At 41.5% G+C, this 20,249-nt stretch overlaps 1 protein-coding gene across 1 annotated transcript; it reads right to left on the bottom strand.

Annotated features, from left to right (window-relative positions):
* Nucleotides 1-2,493: 2,493 nt before the first annotated feature.
* On the bottom strand, nt 2,494-19,951 carry fam193a (family with sequence similarity 193 member A). The gene is made up of 24 exons (XM_022738316.1): nt 19,569-19,951; nt 17,796-17,870; nt 15,865-16,107; nt 13,063-13,238; nt 12,781-12,948; nt 12,056-12,302; nt 11,701-11,825; nt 11,402-11,549; nt 11,212-11,286; nt 11,039-11,113; nt 10,837-10,949; nt 9,752-9,994; nt 9,446-9,602; nt 9,085-9,231; nt 8,646-8,924; nt 8,070-8,292; nt 7,585-7,941; nt 5,985-6,267; nt 5,693-5,879; nt 5,330-5,569; nt 4,274-5,174; nt 3,712-3,793; nt 3,094-3,195; nt 2,494-2,577 (listed from the first exon to the last, which is right to left on the bottom strand). The coding sequence occupies exons 1-23, from the start codon at nt 19,788-19,790 to the stop codon at nt 3,102-3,104; spliced, it is 4,860 nt and encodes a 1,619-aa protein (XP_022594037.1). The 5' UTR covers nt 19,791-19,951; the 3' UTR covers nt 2,494-2,577; nt 3,094-3,101.
* Nucleotides 19,952-20,249: the final 298 nt, after the last annotated feature.

Here is a 20,249-nt window from a genome sequence, read left to right as displayed (position 1 = left end):
CTCAAAGAACACACGATGAAAGCTTTTTTTTTTTATATATATATAAAAAGGTGGTTTCTACAGACATAAATGTTTTATTAACTAAGGGAAAGGGTTGGTTTGAGTGGCTCTTATCCCTTCCTGTATCAAAAAACAGAAATCTGCGCTATTTTGATGTTTTATTTAGATCACGGCCTATGTTAGCCTCTCAGACATTTTGCTCGGTGATTTTGACTTGGCTACATTTGCGTAGTTTTGTGGGGCATTTGCTTAAATGTGGTATATCCGATCTTACATCACTGGTGACTGAGAGCGAGCACGCTCTACAAACAGCCAGACAGTCATTCATACCTGAAATAAATTATGAGTCATATCTGCTGTGGGAGCTCTCACAAACCAAAACCTTTTTGTCTAAGCTTACACGAAGCGCATTTACCACAGTTCTCCCATTCATCAAATTTGTAAGAATGGTAATTTTTCAGAGTGAAATCACTGGGTTTTAAGAAAGTTACTCTTGGAAAAGTTAAGAGGAAGCAGTCACTGTGAAGAACATTATTGTAACCCACTTCCTCTTCCACATTATCCAGTTGCCTCTAAACATAAGATATGAACATACTGTACTTTCACAGCACAAGCTTTGGACATTTTTTAAAAATCAAGAGTTGCTTAAAATTTGTTTTTTTCTTTTTAAGAAAGAACGAAAATATGAATATAGTTTTTAACAGTTAAAAATGAACTACAAATTGAAAGTCAAGATCAGTTACACATTAACTTGAACATATTTTTAGCACTAAATGGCAGAAAGGGATGCTCAGCAGGGATTAACTGCTTACAAAAAGTTTACAAAAATATCATTATGCCTCTTTTCCATTCAAAACAAACTAGTGTAAAAACGCTAAACAGCATTACCACAGCTGATATACACTATGAAAGGTATGCATAAGCTCATCTACATCTAGATAAGCCATAGCATGACCTCATTTCACGCTCACTTTACCCTGAGGGAATGTACTTGATTTCATAACTGCTTGAGTTCAATTTTCCCTAGAGTTTCATGTGCATATATGAAATAGTGCTACATGTAAATGCCAGAAGTAGCCTAGTGGCAGCTGCCTTTTTTGTTTGACCTACAAACGTCGAATTGAAACAACTCCGGGATCTACATGACTCAGTTACATTAGCCCTCTAGACTGAATATGACTATCAATTAGTGGATTTCCCAAAAGGAACACATATCCGAGGGTGACTCACCCTGCAACCTTGTGTAGCCGCAAACATGCAGACAGCAACAATAGGTAAAATTCCTGCCTCAGTGCAAACAGTTCACATTATTGTCTGGTCCCATATATATGGGAACAATCGTGTTGAAATGAAATTTTTTTTTTTTTGATAATCATTGTCAAATTGTTCAGTAAATAAAATGTCAGAAAACATGATTACCATCATTATTCCCTAAAGCCCAAGTGAACATATTCAAATTACTTTAGTTGTCTGACCGACAGTCAGAAACTTTTACTATGACAGAAAACTATTACAAATAGTCTATATATTAACATATATATATAGTAACAAATATTCACATTTGAGAAGCTGTATCTTTGCATTTTTGGCATTTTAACTTAAAAAAATTTAAAAAAATGAAACAATACCAAGATAACTATTTTCTGTTCATCAAACTAATCGGTTCATTTACTCATCATTTCAGCTTTAATGTGCTGTTTGGTTCCGGGTTCCTGGGGAAATAAAACTTAAATGTATAGTAGGGGTCAGTAGGGGCCCAACAACAAATCTTTGCCCTGGGGCCCCCTGGGAGGTTAATCCAGCCATGATGCAAAGCGAACCAGGTGATTACTGTAGCCTTATATTTCATGGACAGATATTAAAGAGTTATCAATTTTGAAAGTGAATATTTCCCCTAAATGTATGTGTAGTTTTAAGTGTCCATGTCCTTTGTTCACAATTTCTGCTGCATGTAGGAAATAAGGTTTGACACAAGACACATAATCCTGCCATACTACTGTATTCCATCTTTCAAAAAAGAAAGACAAGATTTAATATTACTTAACAATATGTTAAAAGTAGCCAGTTTGGCTTCAGTGTTAATACAATATACACTCTATAACAGATTGATAGTGTGAGTATTGTTCTTTTTCAATTTCATTCTGAAAGTATTCTGATACAAGCTGGCTACAGGTCAAAAATCAAGAAAACAAAAACTGTAACTGGTACACTTTTACTCAACAGTTTGTTAAACAGAACTTAAAAACCAAAAAAGAACATTGTCAAGTATTACGCCTTCCTCCTTTCTGTGAAATAGGGTGGTGGTGGTGGTGGTGGTGAGGCTGTGGTGTGGTTGGGGGCAATTTCAGAGGAGGGAATTAATATTTTTTTCCATTTGCATAAGAGCGCCCCTCTTAGAGCCAATATCTCTGGCGTTGGCTGTCCGACAGTTTGTGTGTGTTTGCACGATCGTGCACTGTCCATTTGTACATTCAGTTAAACTTGTGGAATCTNGGGGGTGGGGGTGGGGGGAATCAGGGAGTGGAAACCAGCTGACCAAGCCCATTCCCTTGTCAATCATGTGGATGAGATGCCGTGCTAGGAACGGGAAACAATGGGATAGTAAGCCACAATATCTCAAATACAGCTTTTAATTCATTACATTTCTCATATTTTTGTAGTTTCCATTGTCTCTTTTTTTGGAAGGAAACCATCCAGACATAGTAAGCATCTTTTGACTACAGGTAAGCCAGAATAAGAAAATAATTTCAGACCATGGCTTGTTCAGTCAAGAGAAATGCCCAACTCAGACTAGAAGCACACAAGCACGCAAGGAAAATTAATCAGATGTAAAGTAGCATTTTTGTGATTCTTTTTGTGTCATTTCATTTCATTTTTGTTTTAGTTCTGCGGGTGGATCAGTCCAGATGGGTCTGTGTTGGAACCACACAGCGACAAGAACAAAGCAAGGCAGCGTGGGTGTGATTTGGGCACAGCAGGAGAGAAGTTCTGGGAGGACAACAGTTGGGTGGAGGAAAAGGGATGGGTCTGGGTGGGGAACGTGTGGGTTGGTATAGCTGTTAAGGTACTGATTGTGTCCTGACAGTCACTCACTAACACCCTCAATGTGCAGCAAACGTAGCTTTCTTCAAACTGAAGTTTGACCAGTTGATGGAAAGTCGTTGACGGGTCTGTCGAGCAGAATCCAAGCAAAACCTGAGGAGACATTACAAAAAACAAACAAACAAAAAAAAAAAAAAAACACCTTAATTTAAAATAGCAAGGATACCCTGTGGAGTTTTCATGTCAACCAAACACGTTTACCTTTTGCGTTTTCCTGAGGCCTACAATATATGTTGAATGCATTTCTTTTCCTACACAAGATTTTGTTTATAGGGAAGTAAAAAGTTTTGATTATTTAAAACCTGCATAGTTTACATCCATGTTTGCTTCCAAGGAGACGACTTCTTCCTCGCCTTTGCTGGCACACAGACATGTGTCTCATTACTATCCAACTGTCAGCGGAAGAGCATAAACTGCGGAAACTGTTCCTGTCCACAGACATTTTTGAGCACTAAAACACTAAGCACTGAAACAAACAGGGACTTGCATGAAAAACTCCATAGCACCACTAGTGGTCAAACACTCTACAGGGTACGTTTAAGGTTGACACCATGAGAAAAGATTTCAGAAATATCCCATAGTAGAAGTTGGTAACTTTAATACACATACCTTTTGAAATATTCCACCTCCCTCTCTGTTTCATCCATTTCAGTGCTGTCCAGGTCAATGTCTTTGGGCAAGAATACATCATCTAAAACAAAATAAAATACATGCATGGTAACAGCTTAGGTCTTATGTGTTAACTTCTTTTTTTTTGTTTGTGGCCTCAGCACCACGCACACTTGTCACATCACAGGGCTGTAAGAGTGCAAATTCAACACGAATATATGTGAGAAAGTTGATCTACATTAAGTAACTTCTCATACTCCCTGCTCAAAGCAGTGAGAGCAAAGGGGAGCAGCAATCTGCACCCTGCACACATTGAATAACCATGCTGTAACGCAGTGGTTGTATCACAGAATACCCGAGAGACAAGTGAGAAAATAGATGTTGGTGTAATGCAGACAAGTAAAGCTGTCCCTAAGTGTCTTCTGTTTAGGACAGTTCATATTTCCCTCACCTAGCACGATATCTTTTGTATCAGAAAGCTGGTCAGGAGAGAGATTAAGAGAAAACCATTATGGTTAACACACATCCGAATCTTCTAATTGTGAATCTTGATAATACCAACCTATTGAACTGTTCATCTTGTCCCCCTTCTTCTTCTTGTTCTTCTTGGTCTTGCCTTTGGGCTGTGGGGACTCTGCACTGGGAGGTTTACCATTCTGCTGGGTCTGCTCAGACTGGGGGGCTGGAGGGGGAGACGGGGAGGGGTTTGACACAGGTGGACTTCTCCTGTCTTCCTTTATTTGGGTCAGGGGTTGTTGTTGCTGCTGCTGCTGCCTTTTTCCACTGGCACTTCTGTTGTTACTCCTGTCCTCTCTCCTCGGTTCAGTGGTTGGGAGAGGAACTAGAGCCTCAGCAGGCCTGATCTGTGGTGCTTTGGTGTCTGTTGTAGTGGTGGGGGTGGTGCCGTTAGTGAGCTTTGCAGTCACATCTGAGCTCTTGGGTAACTCTGGGGCTTTCTTTACTGCAGCCTCACAAGTGGCCACCTTAGCAGACTGTTTGGCCTTAACTTTACTGTTGACCTCGAGGTGAGATGGAGAAGTGCCATTGTGGAGGCTGGCTGGAGAGTTTGGGATGTTGGTCTCAGCAGAAAACCCCTTGTCACTGGTGCGTTTTGGGCTGTGCTGTGTGTTGGGCTGGGGTACGGGGTCAAATCTTGGTTCCCTCTGGTCGGGGAGGCGGATGAGGGTTTGAAGCAGCTGTGACTTTCCATTCTGAAGATTATCTAGGACGTTCTGAGCTGTCTGTTTAAGGGGCTGTGGGTTGTTTTGAGGGGGTGCGGTGTTTTCCTTTGCTTTCTCTTTCTTTTTCTTCTTGGCAGCACGATGTTGCTGCAGCTCTTGCAACCGAAGCAGTTCCTTTTGAAGCGCCGCCTCTTCCTCTTCTTGCCGCCGCTGCTGCTCCTCCAACAGCAGCTGCTCCTCCCTTTCACGGGCCTCTGCCTCCAGACGAGCTTTCTCTTCCATCTGAAGCACATAGAGACGCACACTTTCAGCATTACTACAACTTAAACCATAATTATATACTAGCAGAGTTACACGTATATAGATGGATCATGGTTATAGACCAGAGGTTATTGTGACATTTCTAAAAAGACCTCTGAAGTTTTTGGGACTTTCACCTTCTTTTGTTTATGCCTGGCCCGTTTGGCTGCCTTAGAACTGGAGGCAGGTTTACTGTCAGCACTGTTGATGAACTGCAACAGGTCCTCCACCCGCCTGTGGTCCTCCACCCCTCCATCTCGTTCTATCACTGGTTGCTGCTCCTCGCGTTTCGGCTGCTCCTCCTTACGTTTTGTCAGGCGCAACCGCAGCTTCTCCCGCATCTCTGCATAGTTTCGACTGGTAGGAGCAGCTGGAGGCTGAAACAGGAAGAGATGCAAACAATAAGGACACTAACTAGTACTTGTAATTTTTATCTGCCAGAAAACGATGCTAATTTTAGGGTAACATGTTGATTTCACTTAACAATAAATGCGTCTTACCCCTCCGTGTCCAAAGAACTCGCAGTAGCAGCAGTCACAGTACTTTCCTTCTTTCTGGTTGGTGGAGGTGGAGGTGGAAGAGCTATGCTCGGAACAACTGTCCTCGTCCTGACTCTCCTCTCCGTCGTACGGCTGGTGCTCGTACGCCCCATTCCCCTCACAGCGATGGCCCTCACAGTCAGGATCACTGAAAAGATGGATACTTAGAACTACCTTTTCATCACAGACAACAAAATCATCCTTACCACCAATCAGCCTCAGTCATTAATATTAGGTTTCATTAATGGCTTACCTGCAGACACTGGGTGGGGCACTGACGGGACCATCTGTTGAGGAGGCTGGAGGCTCTGCAGGCGGGAGACACAAACCCTGATGGGCTTCTACAAAGTCTGGGGCGGGAGCGGCCATCTTTGGGAAGGGTTGTGATCCCATAGTGGGAAGGTGTGTGGTGGGTGCTGGGGGCAGGGCAGGGCCCGAGAGCGGAGGGAGGGAGGTCAATCCTGTGGAGCCGTTTCTAGGGGCAACTGGGGCAGGCTGCCTATGGTCCTCTTTACCTAGATTGTGAAATACATCGTCTAGAGGAGACAAAGATGCACCGGATGAGACCATTGCTCTTAAGCCAAAAACAATTTTGTTACAACACATGGTCACATACAGACCTTCCATAAAATGAAACAAGAAATCAAGCAATATCAAATAATTAACTAGGATTCATGTTTTAATATAAGAAAGGAAGATTTGTTTAAAGTCAAATGAAATAAAAAAAAATTCTAAAAAAAAATTCTAAAAAAAAAAAAAAAATAGTATGATTTTGAGTTTTATTAACTTTTCTTTGATGATAGTGCCCCCTACATTAGTGTTAACATTAGCAAGCTAGGCTATCTGACTTCTACTTACAGCCTAGATTGCTTGCGTGCCAAGCTAACTAGGAGGTGTTTAATGTTGTAATGGGACAGATGTCCTAAACCATCAACTGTGCATAACCAACATTACGCTAGACATGTTGAAAAAGGTGGTGGTGGTGAGGTCATGTATCAGTGTTCGCGGCTACGCAGGGCTCTGCCATGTTCCACTCAGCAGTGTTGAAAGCCGGTCTCCTGGCAATGCTCGCCCTCAAATGTCACTCAACTGCTGCCAGGAGAAACACCCACCCAGAGTCTTAGACACTGTTTCCACTTATATATATATATATATATATATATATATATATGTAGTTTTGTCCTTTTGAAAAATGGAAAATTATGCACAAGAGCTGCAGGATCAGTTTATAACTCCTTAACATAAAGTGAGAAGAATTCAACTTTCAGTTTGACTTAAAAGCAGGTCCATGAACGATGATTGTCTTCCTTTATTTCTTGCTTGATGTTGTCAGTTACTTCTGTGTTTAGCTTCCTGTGATTTTTCATTTAATGGTATTATTGATATTAAGTGGGCACAACAACTGCTCAATATTTTTAATGTATTCTATGTGCACTAATTAATTTCATTGTCTTGCAATGTAATTTTTTTTTTTTTTTTTTTTTTTTTAAACAATTTTATTGACATTTTGATTGGTTATTGATTTTTCCTTTTCACTTCTGATTTTGTTTTATTGATTTATTACCATTTCATTAAATGACTGGGAATTCATCATTTATTGAAAAACCACTACCACTGAAAAACTGAATGTTTATCCTGCTGAAGTCTAGAAGAGGATGTTAATAAAAGGGAAGCAAGAGAAGTCATGTCCCAGTGAAAATTCATTCTTCAACTCAGTTTGCAAAAACATTTTCCTTAGTTGGTTTAACACACCCAAGTAATCTCTCTGGTTTTCTAAGAGGCCCATTGGTTAATCCTAAAAAAGGCCCATCATCTATACAAACCTAACCACTGCTCCTACCCTCCTATATTACCTAAAGAGTTGGGTCTTTTAGATGCTAGGTGGATGGGTGGGTTATTACTTGACTGGACAGTGGTGGCAGTGCAGGACACAGAGGACGTGGAGGCGGAGGTGGCCATCACTACTCGGTTGGTCTCCATGAAGGCATCCTGGAAATTGTAGAGACACTTCTTCTTGGCACCACTCTTCTTCTGCTCTTTGGCTTCTGAAGAGGAGCATGATGACGACGATGATGATGAAGAAGACGATGACAATGATGAGGAAGAGGAAGGGGGTAAAGGGGTGGGCAGTGATGGGTGTTCCCCTTGCGGGCTGATGGATGATGTTGGAGGGAGAGGGACATCAGCGAGGGGTGGTCCAAGCATGTCACCTGTTGATGAACAACAAATGTGGGGGACGGCATGATTTAAACAGGTTTTGAGACTTTAAAAATGTTTTTTTTTTTTTTTTTATCTCAGCTCAGTTTTTGGACATTTCTTTCATGTGTGAGTGACTCACCTGGCAGGGACTCGGGCAACAGCACAGATGGATTCCAGCTTTTCATCACAGCAGCATCCCACAGATTCTCAAACTTGAGTGAGAGGCACTGCAGTGAGCTGTTCCAGTCACCTGTTCCCCCTGCACTGCCAAAGCAGTTCTGGTAGACATGCTCTGGTAGTGATGGGCTAAAGGCAGGCTGCTTGGCTGCTGAGTGGTTTGATGTCGGGTTTGGGGGCAGAGGCTTTAGAATAAAAAGAAGAGAAATGTTATAAAATAAATCAGCTTGGGTTTATGAGATCAAGAGATTGGAGCTGGCATACACTTCAGTTTTGGATTGCTTTCAATTTGTATTAAATTGGGGTAGGTCTGACCCCTTGTGGCAGACAATTAAAATGACAGTGAAACTAAGTGAAACTAGATACAACTAAGCTTAGTATTGTTCCTGGAACCTTAAAAAAAACCCCAGTGATAAGGAAATGAATCAATTTTCCCTTAAAGAAACTCTCGTATCTCTAATTTTATACATTGTACAAAGAAAGTAATTCATATCAAGGTCTAGCCTCATGGGTGTATGGGCTCATGAATTATCCTCACCTTGCTGTGTGTGAGAGGAGGACTGGGTGGGTAGAGTGTGGGGTGCAGTAGGGGCCGGGAGAAGTTGTGTAGGGGCAGGTGGCCGTGGATGTGGGGGTAGAGGTGGAGGGCAGGGTGGGCGGGGGGAGTCTTGCTGTCAGTGAAGAACTGGTGTCCAACAGCAGGGGGAGGCGCAGCGTGGAGCCGACTAGGGGGCAGGCATGTGGCAAGGCCGAGGGTGGAGGAGCTGGGGTCCTGGTTGCATACGTGGCACTCGCAGGCATGCTGGACCTGTTCTACCTGAGAGCGGTAACACAAATTCACAACATAGTGTCTGCTTTTACTCTGGAGTGTGTGTTCCCCAATATGAGACAACATCCCTTACATGTAAAACAAAAAAGACAATTTTGTCTTGTCATTCCCAGGAAATGATGAACTGCACAAGAAAGTGTGGGAATACCTGTTGGTGATTGTAAGCGGGTGGAGGACTGTTGGTCTTCCCTGAGGAAAGCTCCTCCTGCTGCCCTGGGGGCTCCCCACTGACTTCACCATCAGCTTCCTCCTCGTCACCCTCTGATGAACTACTGCTGCTGGTAATGTGAGGAGACTGAGACAAAAGTATGTAAAACAGAGAATTAGGAAATGTAATGAATTGGAATGACAATGAACCATGAATTAGGAAATAGTTCACAGAATATTTACCGAACTGCCAGTAACCCACTCATAATGAATATTGGTTTCATCATCCAGAAACTCGGCAGGGAAATTCACAACTACTCTTGGGCATTTTTCTTGAAGTAACATCACAATACAGAACTCACCCCTGCCTTTAGTGCCACGTTTTCCCCTTCCCCATTGATGTCACTGTGGAGACCGTTCACAGCAGCAGTCACAACACTGCTCTCCTCATAACCAGTCATAGGGTAGATGTCCCCAAACTTACTGGACAACGGAGGCACTTCATCATCATCACTAATACTAAAACGAGAGAAAAATGAGTAGTCAGGTTAGGGGAAAATGAGAGAGGGGAAATTTATTGTTTTTCAGCAGACGTGCAATTATGATGATAAACAATACTAAACTGTGCATGAAGGTTTTGTGGTTGGGACAGTGACGGGCTGACTTACAAAGTGTTGGTATCCCCTTCAGGAAGAATGAGCCTTGGATGTTGCTGAATGGTGATGGGAGAACTGGAGTTGGAGCCAGATGCTGAACTGCCAGAGGAGAGGCTGGGAGGGTGAACCTCAGCCAAGTAGTCCCGGGGAGGTTCCCCTTGCAGAGGGAGCTTGATGTGGAGGTCCTCTGCGATGGGAGAGTCCATGATGCCACAGGTCAGGATGTGCGAGAGACTACAGTCATCACATGTGCACCTGTTGGATGGGTTGGGTGATGAGGACAAAGTTAATATTGCAATAATCATCACAGCAATGTCAGTTAGTAGTATACAAATTCACACTGTATAAACTTTCATTCATTCACATTTCATTACGTTAACTTTTTGTTTTGTTAATATACAATTGTATGGAGAGAAAATAATGGATTTATTGCAAAGACCCAAATGTGGGAAAAAAGGGGAAGAGTTAGTCCATTTTAATATGAATGACAAATCCAACCATACATGTCGAACAACAACGCCTGTTTCATAATCTCATCCTTAAAGTCACTCGTTAGTTGAAAGGAAGGAACATATATTTTAAAATGGGGTCAATTCCCTGACAACTCACAGGTGAGGGATGAAATCTTTCAGAAACTGAAAAACATTTCACACAAAATGATCATAACAATGAATTTCCTCTCTTGTTAATAAAGCTAGTATCAACTACGTTTGAGAGTATTCTTTTCTCTAAGCAGGTGATAAAGTAAACAAAGAAGATCCTGAGGAAGATCCTATGTGCCAAAATATCAAGACGGTTTTGTACTTTGTTGCCAGTCTACTACAGAGCTCTCTCTTCTTGGGCTAGCTGCTAGCAATTCTTGATTTCACTCAACCACACCCCAGTTTGCAAAGAGCACCTGACTCCAGGGGCCATTAGGTCATACTTGCAGTGTTTACCTTGCAGTTGAGTCAGATTTAGGTCAGATCATGTTAGCTCCAGACCACTTCCTCTAAAGGGTCCTGGTACTGTTGTGAAATCAAGTCTGATCCAACTGAACTGAGCAACAGCTGACCTCAGGCCAGATAATGACACAACAGCTGATCCTCAAAACTCACCTTCTTCGATAATTGCAGTTGGGACAGTCTGGAATACTCAGACGAGATGAGAGCATCCTCATAGTGTCTGTGAAGTTGTTATCTCCGCTGGGGGACTTCTTACTGTTGGGTAACTATAAATAGAACAAAATAAAAAGCTGCTCTGAAGCAGAGAAATGTACATTTAACTCAGCCGTGGTAGCTGCATTTTTTCATAATGTACCTGTTCTTCTATAAATCTCCTCTGCTTAAAGAACTCCCAGTCTTCCTTCAGCATTCGCTGCTTAGTCTTCAAAGTCTGAAAATGGGCAGATAATGAAAGGAACATCTACTTCCGCAAACTAAAAATGGAAAAACTGTATGGCAGGGTTTAGATATAACTTGAAAATCTCTTACATTTTTGCTAATCAAGGACTTGTGTGGCTCTGTTCTTTGGTTGGTGAGACTCTGACCTTCCACCTTAAAAAGCAGCTGCAAAAGAGTCATAATCTTGGACCTTTAATTGCTGCATCTTTATCAAGAACCACCTTTTGATAAAAGTAACATTATTCTCTGTACCAAATGTATCATCTGGAATGTTGCGTACCTGTTCGTCTACGTAGTCATCAATCCTCTTCTCACACTCCTGCCATTCAGCAGCCACTGACGCCATCTCCTGTTGTAGCTGCTGGTAGCTCTCTAACAAGGTCCTATACATGTCTTCATTGTATGAATCGTGGGAGGCTGTGCCGTGTCTGAAAAAAGGGGAATTAAAAATAAGCCAAAAGTCCAGTAGACACTTGCTGAATGGCACAGGAAAGGATTAGTTTAAGTGTGATTTGGGTCTGTAGTAGCACAGAAATCCTAAGGATGAATGTGTCAGTCAAGGTAATGTCTATGTCTTACTTCAGCTGTGCGACCAGTGCAGGTAAACTGCTGTGCAAGATCGGTTCAGAGAACACCAGATTCTCAAAAAGGTGCTTGTTGTGCAGCTCCCATGTCACCTGGAACTTCTGAAGGTGCTCATTCTCCTGAGGGAAAAAAAGGTTTGGATTACAGTCAAAACAATGACAGTAACAAAGGTTATGCATGTAATGGATATCTCAAACATAGTAATCTATGTGACAGTATAGTTTCCCTTGGTTCAGTTTCATTGGCCTTTTCATTCTTCAGAGGGTAAAAAACAAAACAAACACAGCATTTGATGCCACCTACAGGACACTAACACACCACCTCTGGCAGCAGAGAAGGACAAACTGACCAGGGTGAGTAGGAAGCTGCTGATGGTGCGTGCAGCTTGACAGAGGGCACTGTACTCCTCCAGCAGCAGGGAGATGAACTGGTGGGCCTGAGGAGGTCCCTGGGCTGCAGCCACGGTCCCCGATTGTCCCACAGTCTTGGAGCCTGCTGAGAGGTGCTTCAGTAGCCGCACCTTCATTTCCAAGACATATTCACGAGCTTGCTGCTCCAGCCGTTGATATAGCTGGTAGGGGTCCTTCTCACAGAGCCTATTAGTGGAAAATAAAGCAATCAATCTCAATAAAATTCTTAATCTTAAAATTTGGACTGAATAAGTGGGTGTAAATGAACAGTCAAGCCAAAACAACTTTCGGAAATGCCACACATTGATGTTCCAACTGAATGAAACTGGTTTTCCCACCTTCATCTCCCCTTTGTCTACAGTTTAAAATGTTCGCTCAGTGAGTCATGGAATGGCCATGAAACATATTGTTTCGACAGGAAATATGCCATATAAAAAGGAAGTAAAGATTTAATTTTACGGAGCTTTCAACCTGGCCAATTACAGTAAAGAAGGAAGTAGTGTCAGTTTGGTGACATCACTGCTTTCATAGACTTTCAGGCCTCTGATTGTTATTACAGACTTGTTTCCTGCATCCTCAGAGGCTTCTGCAGTTCAATAGAGACCCCTAGTGGACACATACCCCAAAAGATAGAAATGAGGCAAAGCTGTGTTTGTTTTTATACCTGTCCACCAGCTCCTTCATACCCTCCTTGTCTCTCTCTAAGGGCTGGTCATGGTCATCTGCTAGTGGTGTTCCTGTCTGACGGTAGATGCAGCGCACCAGGTAGCGAACCTCCGACCAGTGGTTTTGCAGCTGCTGTGACTCCCTCTCTGACTCAGCAGAGATCTCCCTGTAAGTCAGGACATGAATTTTTGAAGATTTCATTAACACACACATACACGAAAGAATTAAACTTACTCAACAGAATCTAAATTTACTTCAAGGATAATCAATCTGAACTGACCGTCTCTCGTTGCAGGCTTCACAGCTGCACACTGTATCAGCAGGCATTGGTGCGGTAAGGTCTGGGGCAGGGAGCATGGGTAGTGTAGGCGCAGCAGTGGTCAGTCTGTCCCCTGTGGCTGCCTCCTGGCCCAGGTTTCCATTACCCACAGGCATGTGCAAAAGGAAGTCCTGGCTCTGTGTGAAATATCAAAAACAGCAGTCTGAGATACAAAACAATCTTCAGTTTCCTAAAGATACAAGTGAGCAAAGCTTTAAAGAAACTTATAAATGACCGTGTTGTTTTTCCAAAACATGCTGCAACAGCAGACCATATGACCAGCACACACCAGGCGTGTCAACAGCAGTATACAGAAAGCCCAAAATAAAGCATATATTGTGAGTGAAGATCGACTGTCACAGCTTCATCTTGTCATCCTTTGCTCTATACGTAGATTAGACATGAAAAGGTATAGAAATTTAGTATCACGATTATAGTTACCAAAAATGATCACAGTTATGAGTATTATCACGATATTGTTAAAATGCGCTGAAAATGTTCAAAAAGTAATACAACACAACCTGAAATCATTTCACCAAGTGAATGCATTTAAACATTAAAATAATAACATTTCCAACAGGTCTATGCCATAAGGGACCAGTAGCAGTAGTGGGTTTGCCTGCTGCATGCCTACTCCGTAAACACGGGAATAGCGAATTTATTAAATTTTTTGTGCTGTGATGTCTTTCACAGCACAGACACTGTAGACACACGTCACCTGTCAAGCATGGTGCTGTTTAACCAGAAACACCGCGGCTACAAATGTAGTCAATCAAATTTTTTTAAAGCATATTTTTTTGGGGCTTTTGTGCCTTTATTGGACAGGATAGTAGAGAGAGACAGGAAATAGGGAGGCAGAGAGAGGGGGAGTGACATAAGTAAAGGGCCGTCCGATGCAGGATTCGAACCGGGGCCTACTGCAGCGAAGACTGTAGCCTCTGCATATGGGGCGCCTGCTCAACCCACTGCGCCACTCGACGCCCCTCAATCGCTTTTTTTAGCAGGTTCACTCCGCTTATACCCGCTAACGTGCATGCGTCTGGGAGACTGATGCTGGTCCATGCCTTACAGAACCTAACGTGGGTCAAATTAACCACAGTAATTAACCATGGTAATCGACCACGCTTATAGTGATAATTAAAATTTGAACGGTAATACTAACCACCTAGCACGCCGTGATATAGCGTGAAACCGGTAATGTTTCATCTCTGATGTAGATTCTGTCAGAATCTATATATGGAGCAATTTCTACGTTTTGTTTACCAGAGTCAGCATTAACAAACTTTGCCAACCTCAATGACTCAAAGACAGAAGCCTCAGTGGTTTCTAATCACTGGTAGGCTACTAGACCTATGCTATAATTATGTGCCATTTGCCTGTTAATGCAAACTTTCTGCAGCTGCTTCACAGTGAAAGATTTCCAGTGGTTTGGCTTGTTCACTACAGGACCGTGTTATTGTGAGTCAGCACAGTGCCCACCCTTTTGTAAGGATGCAATGGAACAATACATTTAGGAGGAAACCAAACCCAAGCTCAACAGCCAAGCCTCACACACCCACAACCAAGGAAACGTAAACCCACCATAGACCTGACAAGCCTTAATGTAAAGCCTGATCAATAAGATGTGAACAAGCTTGAGAATGTAACATTTACAACTACTTGAAGTCTTGAAGAAGGATTTGAGTTATGCTACTTTGGTTAGTTTAAAGTATTCACTAGCACATGTACATTTGTACAGTAGTGCAAAGTTAATCCGTGAAAACACACACACACACACACGCACACGCGCATGCGCGCGCGCACACACACACACACGCGCGCGCGCGCGCGCGCGCACACACAAACACACACACACACACACACACACGACTTTGAGGCTTGAAAAATAATGTCCATATATAAACCATTTCTTGCAACAAATAACTCATTGTCCTACTCATTACGTTTCACTCTTGATCAAACCAGACATGAAAAAAAAACAATTTGTAATAAAAGAAAATAAAAGTCAAAAGTTGTTAATAGTCAATACCCACATTAATTACAACCAATAATCCCACCCTGAAGCACAATCCAGAAGAAGAAAAGTGACTTTGTATTCCAGCTAAAAAAATTCTGTGTTGAATCACAAGATTTTTCCACTGCTAAATTAGTGTTATCCTTACAAAGACACAAGATGAGTGCATCCGGCGGGCTGTCCAACATAAAAAAGCTTTTTATATGCGGTATTAACCTAAGAGATAATAACATCTATACAGCATAGGTCTAAGAAAATATTTCCTCTGATGAAATCCAAGAAGTACAAAATATAAAGATTTTGTATGTATGATGATGATGATTGTCTCTATGTATGCATTTGTATTACATTGTATTGAAAGTGTTTGTCTACTGCAGTGCTCCTTGTCCCAGGTACTTGATAGTATTTGCATATTTGACTTAGATACCATCATTTAGCCATAGTTCAACCAAGCCAATTTTGATGACGTCCATTATTACATTCTTTTTACAGCAACAGCTGCTACATTTGACTGCTGCATCTGTTTTAACCTTTCTGGCAAAGAACCAGAGGTGCCAAGAGAACAGAAGAGTTACACCATCCACTGGCAGACTAACAGCCACAGCTGTGTTAAACTGCAGAAATGTGGCATCAGTAATCATGCAGAGAACCATAGGACTTACAGTCCTTTCACTGCAGCCACAAACATTTTTTTCACTTCAACACTCTTCTATAAAGAGTTCTAAATGCTTTATACCCAGGTGACTTACCCCCAATGACTGCTCCAGAGCAGTGTGTCGATCCTCCTTCTCTACTGTGCGCCTGCAGTCAGAGCACACCCACAAAGGCAGCTGGAGGGCACTGGGTGTCTTGGCGGGCTGTGCTGTACCATTCTGGCCAGAGATCCCTGCCTCTGAAGGCACGGCACTGTCTTTACGCTCACATCGGCATAAGAGGCAGCGATCACCGGCCGTGTAGGGCGCCCGCTGGTTCAAGCCAAACGTGAATGGGGTCTTTGGTGGATGTGTTAGCAGGGGGAAGTAGAGAAAGAAAATATACCATAAGGTATGCAGCCACTTTAGCAATTGCTAAAAGTTAAAATGCAATTACTGTTCATAAAAACATAATATAAACAAAAAATTTACTTTGAGAGATATTTTAAAATATAAATATAAATAAATACAAAAGATATTTTATAATTTAAAAATGTCTACACAGTGGCACATTTCAGTTATTTGTTGAGGGAAAAATTATGAACATCAAGCTATGTTAGTCAATATGATTTGTAATGCCAATTATTGTCTTTAAAAAGTAAAGTACAAGATTTGGTTTATTATTTGGTTTAGAATTTAGGTTTGATTGACAGTGGCGCCAAGGTTGATCAGTATCTGTAATATATTAAGCCAGATCACACTATTATTTGAAACCCATTGCACTCTGGGTGCTCTGTTTGTTTAAACCACCTTACTGCACTCTATTCAGATGCTGCAAATTTTCACCTAATGCACAGCCCTCTGTGAGTGAACCACAGCGTGGCACAAAGACATAATTAGCAGCCAGACATTTGAATTCATGATAGCCATATTGACAGTGTGTGTCTGTGAGCAATATGGTTTTAGGATTGAAAAAAAAAGGTTGATTTTAATTAATTTCAGCAACATTTTACAGGTGTGCCAGTAGTTCCCAGGAAATTCTGAATCTTTGGTTGCTGTGGGTTTCTCAAATTCAACCATTCCTCCAGCAGTGGTATTTTGTGACCAAAAGGCAGATCCATTCTGATACCAAAAAAGTAGTACCTGATAATGTTTCATACATTTCTACTTTCAATTTATTACAATATATTTTTAAAAAATATGTAATCTTAGTAATCAAACAATTTTTCACTGATCCACGTGGAGCCTTTTTAGCAACATAACAAGTATTGTTTATACTATAACAACTACATCAGGGTGTAGTGACAAAAATATAAGGTAACTCAGGTTAATAGCCACATGATATATTCTGAACAAGCCTGAGGTGAATTATTTGATTCACCATGTGGGCTGAGTACAATGTCTTATTCTGAACACACACACACACACACACACACACACACAACCCTATTACTTACTTAGTAAAGTGTAAACATGACAGCATATCTGAACATGCTCAGTTATGTGTATGTTGAAACGTCTGTACTTGTGACTCGTCAAACAGATTGATTTATTTTGGAAAAAACATTATGATTCATGTAGCCTTAGTTTATGACAGAGATCTTAGAGGAATATGATTATATTCTGATATAATTTTATCGCCAATCATTCAGATGCTGTGATTTAAAGTTTAGCTGCTTTTCTATATTTATGACTATTAATGTCCCTGACCAGAATAATTGCATTAATATAAAGTTTTGCTTATGTTAAATCTTCCCTTAATGGAAAAGTTTCGATGACTGTCAGTTAAAATTTGGCTGAATGCTAACAGACAGCTGCTTCTGAGTGATCAACACTTTAACACTGTTGTAAGGAAAACAAAAAGTGCTGCCAAGACTGAAATTTGTGTTATAATTGATCGTTGAGACATCTTGTAGTGTGCTTCTCCTTCTAGTGTACCTAAAGATTTGGCATGATGTACATTGTCTTTGGCAAAATGAGCATGACTTTGGAAGAAAAATTCAACAGTGGCTTTACATGGACTTCTGAAACACCTAATGTAAATTTACCTGTAGGACTCCGGAGAAGTCAGCGTTCACTGGTCCTTCTGTAAACTGCGGTGTAACACTGTTGTTCACGTTGACCTGAGGGACAAAAACAAATTGATGTTAACACAGAATTGACCAATTGGTTATGTGCTGGATTAATTACAATTACTAAAAGTTATATTAGGACAGAGAGAGTCAATCACCTGTAAAGATTTCTGATTTAATTTTGGATCTACCGCTGATTAACATGGTGAGCGTGTCAAGTAGAGTTCTGTATGTTTTGATGCGTGTGTGGTGCACATGCAAGGTAGAAAACTGATAAGCAGTAAAGTCCAACCTGTACATTCCTACAGTAAGAGACAGGTAGACTACTATGCAAACATTGTGTCTATGACTCATGATTGGACATTTGAGAGTCAATTCACCCAATTACAATAGGACACTTTCTCACCTGTACCTAGTAGTACCTAGCCATGCAGACAGTTTAAATTTTATTAGCTTTTTTGGTAATTGTAAATAATTGTAAAACTGACTGGTTAAATTCATAACAGATCCCTTCATTCCAAACATTAAATATTTGGTAGTGGATGGACAGCTGAGACAAAACTAAAGTTAATGTCATGTTATCAGACAAACATTTTTATATTAGTTTAGGTCAACAAATATCACAGTTTGGAATCATCTCTGTGAGCACACTTATCCAACTTTATATATCTTATTAAAAAGCATTTCTCAGAGTGTATAATTTTCTTATGATGAAGTGGAAGTAATTCTTCTGATATGCAAGATTTGTCTAGATGGAGCGGTCACAACATCCAAAGAATACATAGGCTACACATGTACATGTGCATTTGCTAGGTTAAACACTTTTTTATATTTATATAGTTTCAACAACACATCAATTATACACAAAAAAATATAAAGACACCTTTCACCTCCATGCAGGAAGACTACACAATTATAGGCTACATTTGTGATTTTGGTGATCCCAGAACCTAAGCAACTAACTTATAAATCGACAACTATGAGTTGAACCATTAAACATACATCAATTGCAAGGAAACTACCGAGCATCTCATGGTGTCAATGTAAGCTCTTGTTTTAGTGCCAACTTAAGGTATATAACTGAGCTAACTTGGATAACTGAAGTTTGACAGATTGTTCAGCCTAACAAGGAGCAGATATGACCAAGTTATAAACCTTTATAAACAAGAAAAAGTGGAAGGTCAGCTTGTAAAAACACATCGAGGCCCGGCGGGGCTGAAGTTGTTGGTAATCTCAACTGTTAGCACTAGCTAGCATTAGTGTTTATCTGTGTAACAGCAGCTTGTGGGCCAACCATGTTGAACATAATGGTCCTACAGAATAATCTTACCTTGGTCAATGAAATCTCCTCCTACCTGGACTGTATTAGCTCAAAATAATGCTTCGTGGTGTTTAATTTGTTGTCGATTCAGCTACGATATCTTACTTAAGCTAACGGTGGTAGTCAGCGTTCGGCCAGGGCAAAAGCAGCCTAATGTTTACGGCATTTGTTACAACATAAGAATGGCTACATTAACTACATCACTAACTTATACAGCTTGCTAGCTGGCAAGGTGCCCCACAAAGCACAGCAACCGGCATTAGCGATAATTAAGCCAGTTAATTTCTACCTACGTTGTATAGGTTAGTTAGCTAGCTGCCTTCCTCGCATCAGTATCGGGCCCAAATCAGATTTGTGTCGTTGATAACGCTGCTAGCTAGTCGCCCCCGTTTTGACATGCACCGGTTAACATTGTGTGACACGCTTACCTCTCCGTTTATGCCCGTGATGGACCCTATATTCCCGTTGCCTGTACTCCCAGGTGTTAAAAAGCTGACGACAGAGGCAGGTGTTGCTGGTCCCGCACAGCCTAGGGCCGTGGCAACCCCGGCCTTGCCACCGCTGGTGTTGCAGACAGCACTGCAGCTACTGCCACCGCCCCGCTTGTTCTTCCTGCGTTTAGCCCCTCGTTTAGCATCGGTGGGACTCATTTTTTCCACAAAAGAAGCGAGACAACTTGCCGTCCAGACTTGGCAGGGTCTCAAGTGGAATGCCTGGCGCAATCACTCGGGTATAAGTCCGGGGTAGCGATTTGGAGACTCCCAAAACGACAGACACTCAATTCCATCAAAGTGCAAGCCGACTTCATAGATTCCAATATGGCCTCTAGCTGGACTGCCTCAGCCAGACTTCAGCTTGCGTTGTAACGTGTGCGTCTCCCATCCCGAGGCTTATGGGAAATTGAGTTTGTTGTTGAATATCTCATTGTGGCCAGCTACACGAAGAAATTTGTAATAAGCTGGGATAAACATTAATGATGAATGCTTGAACCGCTTATTGATTCGTTCATTGCCACGTTTTCACATAAGTATTTACTCGGTCACTCAAATCGTTAAAAAAAACGTATTTTATACCTTAGGCACAGAGTGCAGACACCATAATTTAACAGC

The sequence above is a fragment of the Seriola dumerili genome, unplaced genomic scaffold (genome assembly GCF_002260705.1).
Source record: "Seriola dumerili isolate Sdu_G_001 unplaced genomic scaffold, Sdu_1.0 BDQW01000035.1, whole genome shotgun sequence".
In the NCBI taxonomy this organism is placed as follows: Eukaryota; Metazoa; Chordata; class Actinopteri; order Carangiformes; family Carangidae; genus Seriola; species Seriola dumerili.
This window is presented reverse-complemented; position numbering and strand designations above follow the sequence as displayed.

Excerpts from the sequence above, each read along its gene's own strand:
- fam193a (XM_022738316.1), bottom strand. The coding sequence starts at position 19,790 with ATGAGTCCCACCGATGCTAAACGAGGGGCTAAACGCAGGAAGAACAAG. Across the intron at positions 16,108-17,795 it reads ACTTCTCCGGAGTCCTACAG|ACCCCATTCACGTTTGGCTT; the intron begins GTAAATTTACAT and ends CATCCACCAAAG. Across the intron at positions 10,950-11,038 it reads GGAGATTTATAGAAGAACAG|TTACCCAACAGTAAGAAGTC; the intron begins GTACATTATGAA and ends TTCTATTTATAG.